This window comes from Solanum dulcamara, chromosome 3 (genome assembly GCF_947179165.1).
Source record: "Solanum dulcamara chromosome 3, daSolDulc1.2, whole genome shotgun sequence".
NCBI lineage: Eukaryota > Viridiplantae > Streptophyta > Magnoliopsida > Solanales > Solanaceae > Solanum > Solanum dulcamara.
In genome coordinates, this window is record NC_077239.1 from 71429638 (window position 1) to 71439932 (window position 10295).

Genomic DNA, 10295 nt, shown 5'->3' on the forward strand with positions numbered 1-10295 from the left:
TTTGATATATCCGGGTAATTTAGGTCATTGTTCATTGATTGCTTGTGTTCTTTTATCGTTTTAGACCCTCGAAGGGAAAAACTCAAGTTCTTTAAGGGCATTCAAGCTTGGTTTCAAGGTAGGTTATAATTTATTCTTCCGTCTGTGTTATACGTGCCTGTTAATTGCAGTAATAATATAATATACATGTTAATAGGAAAAAATGGAATGAACCTAATGAAATGACTATTGAGATCAATTGCATGCAATGAACCTGATACTTGATTGTGCAAGTATGTAAACTATTCATTGTTGTTTGTGTTTGTGGTTGTTGGATCGGGTACCACGTCGGTACATATTGGATTGAATGTCACATCAACACATATTGGATTGGGTACCATGCCGGTACATACTAACGAGTGGATAGGGCGTGACACCGACACATTAACAGTTTGGGTATGAGTTCCATGAGAGGACCATTGTTGACTGTTGTATTTGAGATTGGCACTGTGTATATTCCTAATGAAATGATAATTGGTAATATGTTTCTATATATGCCTGTCTTCACTATGTTGTGGTTTCTTGTGTATATTGTACTTACTGGACTGGCTACGTGATCCTACCAGTACACTGCTGTTGTGTTTACTTATACTGCACTTGCTCTTTCTTTGTTGATTACAGGGCATCTTCAGGCGGCTACTGACAGACCTCAGTTAGGAGATCAGTGATTGCGAAATTCAAGGTCGAGCCAACTCTTTTATCCTACCGTGGATTCTTCTCAGTCTTAGTTCTTTTCCTCGAACTTCGACTATTTCTAGACTTAATGTTATATTATTGTTTTTCGGTGTTGCATCCCCTTATCTTAGACCTTTAGTTAAGAGTTTTCGTACAATGACTTTCAGATTTTAGGGGTTAATTTTCGCACGTTAATGTTTAATTGTCTAGTTAATTTTCTGAGTTTATGGAAACTCAGTCTAAACTATTGTTTAAACTGTTTCCACATCTTTAACTGCCTATTTCTATATTAGGATGTTAGTTTGGGGTATAACATTGATTCTTCCGCCGGAGGATTGGTGTGGGTGCCACTCATGGCCCGATTGGGTCATGACAAGTATATATACTTTTTAACCGGTGAGTGAAAATATTCTTGGAATTATTATGAGGATAGATGCATATTTAATATAACTATAAATTCAAGAATTTTCATCTACCTATATATATGATAAAAAAAATAGAACTATAAATATAAATTGATGAATGGGATAAAGTAGTTATGGTGGAAGAGTAGACCTGTCCATGCTAGTATTTGAAAATTCCTACAAGTAGATCCTCAACGTGCTTAACTTCTCTTTTTTGTACTTCTTCAACTATGACTTTACCTTTAGCTCGATTGGCAATGGGACATTGGGACCTCTTCATCGTTAAATTTCGCTATCGCTTGCAAATTTCCCATGATTTTAATTGGATTGAGACTCACCAACTGTTTTCTTCAAGATTTGCAACAATTAATCATATCTGCCTACTTATAATTAGTTCTGACTTGCCAACATTCATCAATTTTTATCATAAGAGGACTAGAAAGTAAAACATTAAAGTGATTGACTTAAAAAGATTTCGTAATTTTTTTTTTATAATCTTTGTATTTGGGTCAGTTTGTGCATAGATTAAATAATTTCACGGGATAATTTTACCAACAACAAATACCAAGTAACTCATTAGGACTGATGAGAAGAAATCACCTAATTTTTTGTTTGAACCTGAGACATCATGTTTCTCAATTCACTTATAATTTTTTTTTCTCCATATTTTTCACCTCTCATTTTTAATTATTCTCTAATAGAATTAGACACTCATCAAGCCATGGTCGTCTACAAGCAAGTTTCAATAGACTTTATCGCACAATAAGATGTATTAGTTGTTAGGTAGTAATATGGCTTTTACTCCGGCTAAATCATTTAACCCTTCCCTCTTACTAAGGTTACAAATTATTCTTTTGAATTACGGTCAATATCGAGTATATAATCAAGTGAATTCAAATTCAAAGATTTATCAAATTCTAGCAACTTTACATAAGACATAGTTTAAGTTTTAGTTGAAAAGTTAACACATAAGTTACTCTTGCTGTCACTCAACATATATAACTGTATTTTAAGATTGTCAAATGGCTGAAAGTGGACAAAAATTAAACCACTTAGAATTGATGGACCATTTAGACAAAAACTCTTCTAAATTACCGAGTCCATGCATCTAATGACAAGAAAAAAGAAACAGAAAAAATTTGGAATTATATCAATGAGATGTTTTAATAACAAAGACCCTAAAATAGGGACAAATGCCTTTGCTTCTCAAGACACAAAGTTTAGTTTGAGCCAATTACATACCCCTCTGGTTTTGTTAAACAAAGCAACAAACCAACACATTGTTCTTTTGTGTTGAGTTTAACATAAACCAAGTTGAGAGAGAGAGAATGCATTCTTCAATTTTCCTAAAACCCAAAAATCAACATGGGAGACTCAAAACATTTCTCATATTAGTATCCAACACTAAAAAAAAAAAAAAAAAGCCTATCTTAGCTCCTCCAAAACCCAATAAAGAGCCCTTTCCGTATCAATAACAGAGTCAGAATTTTCACTAAGCGGATCAAAGTATGAAAAGGTAAATATATGAAAAATCAAGAGGGTTCAACATCTATTATATATACATATAAAAAATGTTTTAACCATACATAAATAACGTAGTCGAATGTAACTCCTCGTCCCTACCTGGTTCCGTCCCTAGTTTGTATGCTGTTGGAAAATACTATTTTAGCTCATATATAATAGGACTACATTCTATTTCTCTCCAACTAAAATTTCTTTTTAATGTGAGCTATTTTTCTTACTGTTTTTTCCCGGGTACTTTTATTGGATTTATATTAAAGTGAGAGACTGGTAAGAGAGTATATTTTTTTGCTCCCCTGCACTTTATTCCCCTTCAAATTTGCCTTGTTAACCAGAACGATGTATTGAAAATACAACATTTTACTTAGTACCCACAAAGACCCCCCTTCTCTCTCTCTAACATTGTGTTTCTTTTTTCTTCTTCTGTGGTTCTTGAATCCAACAGTCTTTAATTCTATCTTTCCCCCTTTGAGGTTCTTGGTTCCTTTCTACTTTGTGTTTGCATACAATGCAAACCAACTATCACATCTTCCTTATCCAGAATTATTTCCTTTAAATTACTTCTGGGACCTATTTGACTATAATCTCCCAAATGTTGTGTGTTTTATGCTTCAAGATTGCTGCTTTTTGTTGATTCTTGATCTTTAAACTCATACCCAAGAACCCCATTTCATTGAATTGAAAAGAAAATCCCAAAGTTGAGTGATTCTTGGTTAATTTTTTTTAATTCTTGATCTCATTCAAATCCATTTTGGGCAAAAAAAAAAGCAGAAATTTCAATCTGTACAACAATAGTTACAGAAAGGTTCGATCTTAATCCCACACAATCACTGAGCATTCTCCTCGTATGAAGTTTTGAAACAATGAGAGATGATAGCTCTAAGAAAACCAAGGTTTGTTTTTTCAAGAATGTGAAGCTGTTTTCTGCAAAAAAAAAAAAAAAAAAACTTCCCAAATTTACTACTTTTTTTGTGTTCTTGATGAAGCTCTCGTGGCCTAAGAGTCTGGTAAAGAAATGGTTCAATATCAAGAGCAAAGCTGAGGATTTCCAAGCTGATGATATTGTCTATGGAGGTAATTGATTCAGTCTTCTAAAATTGCATTTTGAGTTTGAGATTCTTGGACTTTTTACTTTGTAATTAAGCAAAGTAATGGAGGTTTAATTAAAGTAACTTTCACTGACTGCAATTTTCCTGGTTGATTGGTTGATTCTGCATCAATCACTGCATGCTTTTGTATAGTAGTCTTTGGAATCTAATAAGTCTGCCATTTTCATGTGCTTCTTTGAGATCTATTTTCTTTGTTTTGTTGTTTTCTGAATTCGGTTTGCCTGTTATTTCCTAGGTTTTAGGTTGTATTTTTTTTTAGAAAATATGGGAGTTATATTTTGTAACAGCAAAATGACACAGCTTTAAATCACTTTATGTCCATGCTTTTTCAGGTGTTGATGATGAATGGAGGAACAATTTCTCAGAGAGGCAGGCATCTACTATCAAGAAAAGCAAAACAGGTTCAGTAGAATTACCCTTTGGACCACAACACTCTTCGAACCACTTGTCTTTCCACAACATAAGCAAGGAATCAATGATTTGTTTTTCTCTTTTAGCTGGTTTGCTGTCCGCCTTCTGAATCTGCATATTTTGTGTTTTTGTTTTGTTTAATTGAAAAAAACTTATAGATATGTCAAGTAGAAGGAATGGTGATCGTTTTCATCGAAGTAAGATTGACCTTGACACTTCAGAAGTTACAGATGTGAATAACTACCGGTGAGTTTTTATTTTATCCGTTTAGTTTTATTGAGAGTTGTATTTTTATGAAGTATGCATATCTCTGGATGCATGTTTATTTATTTCCTTCACAGTGTCTTTGTAGCAACATGGAATGTGGCCGGAAAATCTCCGCCTAGTAATCTAAGTCTTGATGATTGGCTTCATACCTCACCTCCTGCTGACATTTATGTTCTGGGGTGAGTAACAACCAATTAATTGTCATGTTTAGACCTATACTTTTAGGTAGAGAATGAATATACTTATGAGTATTATTTGATGAGTTGTTAGGTTTCAAGAAATTGTTCCTTTGAATGCTGGTAATGTTTTGGGCACAGAAGATAATGGCCCAGCTAGAAAATGGCTAGCACTCATTCGAAAAACTCTGAACAGTCTTCCTGGGGCAAGTGGTGGTTATCGTACGCCTTCTCCAGTTCCTAATCCTGTTGTTGAGCTAGATGCTGACTTTGAGGGATCGGTAAGAGAAGAAGCCCCGTCGTTCTTCCATCGCCGCTCATTTCAGACACTAAGCCGTAGCATGAGAGCAATGGAGAGTGAAATGTCAATGCCACAGGCTCAACTTGATCGGAGATTTAGTGTTTGTGATAGAGGTGTCTTTGGGGGAAGGCCAAGTGATTATGACCCATATGCCCAATGGGGTGGTTCCTCTGATGATGAAAATGGTCCAGATGATTATTCACCGGTTACAACCCACTATTCCCCAATTTCGTATAGTGGTTCCATTACTTTAGAGGACAGAGACAGACAGCCATCAAAATCAAGATACTGTCTTGTTGCGAGTAAGCAAATGGTTGGAATATTTCTTACTATTTGGATTAGAAGTGATCTAAGGGATGATGTTCGCAACCTGAAAGTATCTTGTGTTGGCAGAGGATTGATGGGTTATCTTGGGAACAAGGTATTTTCCTTCTACGGTATCTTGTAAAAGCTTTAGTTGCTTACATATGCGCAGAAGTGCTAATCCCCACGTATTTACAGGGCTCAATCTCGGTTAGCATGTCGCTGCACCAAACAAGCTTCTGCTTCATTTGTAGTCATTTAACATCTGGACAAAAAGAGGGAGATGAGTTGCGAAGAAACTCTGATGTCTTGGAGATTCTAAAGAAAACAAGGTTTCCAAGGGTTCATGGCATTGGGGATGACAACTCTCCTCAAACAATCCTCGAGCATGAGTAAAGCTCTTGTTTATATCTGGTCAAATCTACATTGATTTTTAATATCGACCATAGTCTACCTAACCTGTTATTTATATTTAAGATGATGGTCATTGCTCTGAAGTAGGTTCTTGTCTCGTTTTATTTCCTAACTTTGGTTTTGTGCTTGTGAAGTCGGATCATATGGCTTGGAGATTTGAACTATCGGATTGCCTTGTCTTACCGAACTGCCAAGGCACTGGTGGAAATGCGCAATTGGAGGGTGCTGTTAGAAAATGATCAGGTATGTTATTCATATTCAACAAGCAGTTCTCTTTTTTCCTTTATTTTCTTATTTACCAGATTTTAAAGCCACACAATCAACTAGCTCATCCATTGTAATGTGTCTTTTTGTCACAGCTACGGATAGAGCAGAGGATGGGACGTGTTTTTAATGGATGGAGTGAAGGAAGAATATACTTCCCTCCGACATACAAGTACTCAAGTAACTCAGACAGATATGCAGGAGAGGACACACACCCAAAAGAAAAACGAAGAACCCCTGCTTGGTAATCCTTCTAACAATATCACTTTGTGTTTTATGTGCTTAATGCACAAATTCCCCCCTTTCGCGTGGTTATACATATCTTGTTCATGTTACATTGTTGGACATCTAAAACTTATGACTTGTGAATGAAGGTGTGATCGCATATTATGGTATGGTCAAGGCCTATATCAAATATCATATGTTCGTGGAGAGTCCAGATTCTCAGATCATAGACCAGTTTATAGTATATTCTTGGCTGAGGTCGAGTCCATCAACCGCCATCGTGTAAAGAAAAATTTGAGTTGCGCTAGCTCTAGGGTTGAAGTTGAAGAGTTGTTGCCCCATTCATATGGATATGATGGATACTATTACTAAGATACAGTTCTTTTCAATGAAGAATCCTATCCTCAGAACTCCAAATTCAGGTATGCTTCTGTATTCGAGATTCTGATTGTTAGATTTCATACTTAATATTTTCCATTAGCTAATATAACTACTCTTTCTGAGGCAGCAGATGCCTTTAGGTCAGGAAGTCACGACTTGGAGTTTTGGACTTTATGCTGCAAAACTTAAGAGGAAAATTCTTGGCAAGTGAGTTTGTTTAACTGAGTTTACATGGAGATAATTTTCCTTTAACTACTTAATATTAAAGCTCAAAACTTCTGAACAGGACACTGCAAAATGAGAGGACTTCAGAAGGGACAGTTTTGCTATATGATAAATCTGCATTTCTTCTGCCTAGAGTCAGGTAAAACTCATACCTGCTCTTGCTGAGATAATGTTACATTTGTCTTGCCGCATGAGTGTAAAATTTAATTGATCAATGCGGTCGTGTCAGTAGTATGAGTAATGGAAAGAACTTCTGTTCATCTTCGAAGAATCCTAAGGACCCTAGGCTAATTTGCTTAGAAAATATTTCAGGAGTGGAGCAGGGCAGTTCTGCCAGATATAATATGATTACAGACAGAAGGAGAAGTAATCACGCTAAGATTAGGAAACAGAACTGTCAGAAATGATGAAATTGGTCTCTTACTACAAAATGCTGCATCGATAATATGGTTATATCAGGTGATGATTCTGTTTGTAGGCGAACAATATGATTCAATAGTTCTTAATATTTTGATTTACCATCAAAAGATTTTATCGTTATTCACTCTTCTCTCAATTCATTTATATACAGGACACACACACACACAAACTCTTGAGAAGGTGATATGGCTAAGCAAAGAATTGAGACCGATGCAGATCAACTTTCTCAGGGTTCTTCATCTCTTTTGAGGATTAAAAAAGAGAACATCCTGATACAAAAAATGATGAAAGTTGATGCATAGAGTCCATCGACTCTTTATTTTTTGTGTGGCCTTTTGTTCTATTTGGAGAAAAAGAAACTTTGGATTGTGCTCATTGTCACAGACAAATAGAATATGTTGGGGGGGGGGGGAGGGGGGGAGGGGAGGGAGCGGGCATCAATGACATTACTGAAAAGTAAAAAATTTCCTGAAAAGAAAAAGGAATCACAGTTTGCTTGGATGCATATTTCTGTTGCTCTACATATCTTTTTACTGTTCTCTTTTTTTCTTTGTTCAATATTCATGAGTTTGTATGTTTGTGGATTGTCCTTAGTAAGGCAAACTGAAAAAAGGTAGCAATTATTTGTTGATTACAACTTAAACACAAGTACTATTGAAATTCTGTGGAAAGCAAAGCACAAAGCAGGGGGGCTTGTGCTTTCTCTCACATATATGCATTAATTGACAGCTTCTTTATTGAAATGTCATCATATAAAGGAATGCAGCAGTAATTACGTATGGAATTGGGGCACTCTAAATAGAAATGTCCATGCTTTGTATAAATCTTTGGTTCCACTTTTTGTTTGCGTGATCATCTCATCAATAAACTTAAACTACTACACATGACATACTCCTATTTGCTTAATTATATCTTTGGCAAACCATTCATGTCACTTGTCACTTAGAATTTTTCAATAAAATGGTTCAAAATTTGAAAGAGTAAAAATACAAAAAAATCAAGAGAATTCAACATCTACTTTATATATATAGAATAATTTTAATCTTGTATATATAGTGTAATTTTCCGCTTGGCTCCGCTCTTGACAAGTGTTTCTATTGCTTCTTCATTGTCATCTTAAAAATCAGAAAAATGTTTTAGTGAATTTTGTTGTTAATAAGGGGCAAGTAACTAACGGAATTGCAAGTCTGAATTATGGAAAATCGAGCCAAATCTACAAAATAGGTTTATTGAAGGCAGAATGGAAACCTAAATAGTAGGAGTACTTTGTTTAATGTGTTTTTTACTTTACGTAAGTTTTCTTACTTTAATATATATTGGATCATTCTTTGTTTGAATGTGTTGAGTAGTGTATGGGAATCCTTGCAAAAGCCAGAGACCGAACGTCACATTTTAGTCAATTTTCACTTTTTTTTTTCTCTTTGCATGGGAAATTGTGAATTGTCATCTTCTCTTTTCTTGTTTTTTTTTGTCGTGGCGAGTCAAAATCTTTCTATTACAGTGAGACGAAAACAAATAACATAGGGAGAAAGAATTATAAATGTTTTTAAATTATTTAAAATGAATAAAAATATTTTTTATTTATAGTTTGATCTAAAAATATTATTGTTGTCAATATTTTCGTTCAGAAATATCTTTATAGTTATTTAATGGGTCAAAAATGCTCCTATTATTATAAAATGAGTCAAAATGTCCTTTTCTGAATAAATATACTTTTTTTTAAAAATAAAATAAAATTTTGTTCCTTATAAAAATATTATTTTTAAGGAATTCTATTCTTATTTTCTTTCTTTTTAAACCGCTTTAAGTAATAAAAATGTAGGAAATTATTTTATTCTTCGTAATCTCATTTTATCAATTAAAAAAGAATAATTTCATGCACTCTAAGTCTTTAGAGATAATATATATCATATATATACGATTATAATAAATCAATCATTAATTTTTTTATTCAAATAACGATAAAAAATAATTATAATAAAATAAAAAATATTTTTAAATTTTAATTTTTTTCCTAATTGAAGTAGAATAAACCTTTGCTAATAAGAAATATTATTAGGAAAAAAATATGTTAAAAAAAGAAAATAAATAATATATTTATTTGACAAAGGGTATTTTTGATCCATTAAATAACAATAAGGGCATTGTTAGATCAAAGTATTGACGGCAAATGGATTTTTGGACTAAATTATAAATGAAAGGTATTTTTGTTCATTTCAAATAGTTTAAGGATATTTTTGACCCTTTTTAGAGTGTTGGTAGAAAATGTTTTGTCTCTCAAAGTGAGATTTTCTAGAGCAAACTCAAATTAATCATATTTTCTAGAGCGAACTCAAATTAATCATCTTTAATTACCTAAACTTCCACCATATTGATGAAAATTCAATTTTCCATCTTGCTATCCCCCCTTGTTTCACCTTCCATTGCCCTCATTTGTTTTTATTTTAAAAAAACCATTGATATTAAATTTGAATCCCTTTAAGTTATGTCGCGTGACAGATACATGGGCAGCCGATGCACAAAAATTTCCGCTAGGTTAGTACTTATGATGTATTTGGTAGAAAGGAAAATAGTTTGCCAAATATTTTTTCTTGTTTAACTGGCAAAAATATTTTTTTAAGAAAATAAATTTCTTAAAAATCAAAAAAGTAAACTCTTCTACTAAAAAGCAGAAAAAACAAATTTAACAAGTAATTTCTCACTCTCACCCCCAAACACTACGCCAACCCCACCACCCCTACGCCACCCATCCTACTTCAGATCTCATTTTGTAAATTGTGCATAAATTTTTTCTCTCTCATAACTTTTACAAATCATATATAACTATTTTTAAAATAATATTTTATTTATTTATTAAATAATTAAATAAAATACTTATTTTTTGAAAAAATTACGTAAACAATATTTTTTTTGTAGCCCTTTATACTAAATTACACCCAAGTTAATTCACAATCAGCTGTTCTTTCATTTTTATATCTAAGTCATCATGGCTCGGTTGCATATTCAATAATTAGGATTCAGGAGCTTTTTCCTGTTTTAATTCGTTAATAATTTTTTAAATATAATAATAGACATGTGCATTCAGAATTGTAAATAAAACTTTTTCAAATTAAAAACAAAAAGAGAGACACAATCCGAAGAAAGAAAGTGTAGGGATGTC

The 10295-nt window shown here is 33.4% G+C and overlaps 1 protein-coding gene across 2 annotated transcripts; it reads left to right on the top strand.

Moving 5' to 3' along the window:
- The first annotated feature begins 2849 nt into the window (after positions 1 to 2849).
- On the top strand, positions 2850 to 7537 carry LOC129882810 (type I inositol polyphosphate 5-phosphatase 4). 2 transcript variants are annotated; one of them, XM_055957268.1, is made up of 14 exons: positions 2850 to 3532; positions 3626 to 3713; positions 4081 to 4149; positions 4318 to 4405; positions 4501 to 4605; positions 4697 to 5324; positions 5405 to 5598; positions 5755 to 5863; positions 5980 to 6128; positions 6259 to 6531; positions 6618 to 6697; positions 6777 to 6854; positions 7028 to 7174; positions 7287 to 7537. In XM_055957268.1, the coding sequence occupies exons 1-10, from the start codon at positions 3503 to 3505 to the stop codon at positions 6479 to 6481; spliced, it is 1683 nt and encodes a 560-aa protein (XP_055813243.1). In that variant the 5' UTR covers positions 2850 to 3502; the 3' UTR covers positions 6482 to 6531; positions 6618 to 6697; positions 6777 to 6854; positions 7028 to 7174; positions 7287 to 7537. The 2 variants fall into 2 exon arrangements, with proteins under 2 accessions (XP_055813243.1, XP_055813242.1); XM_055957267.1 differs by having other exon boundaries at positions 6621 to 6697.
- The last annotated feature ends 2758 nt before the right edge of the window (positions 7538 to 10295 follow it).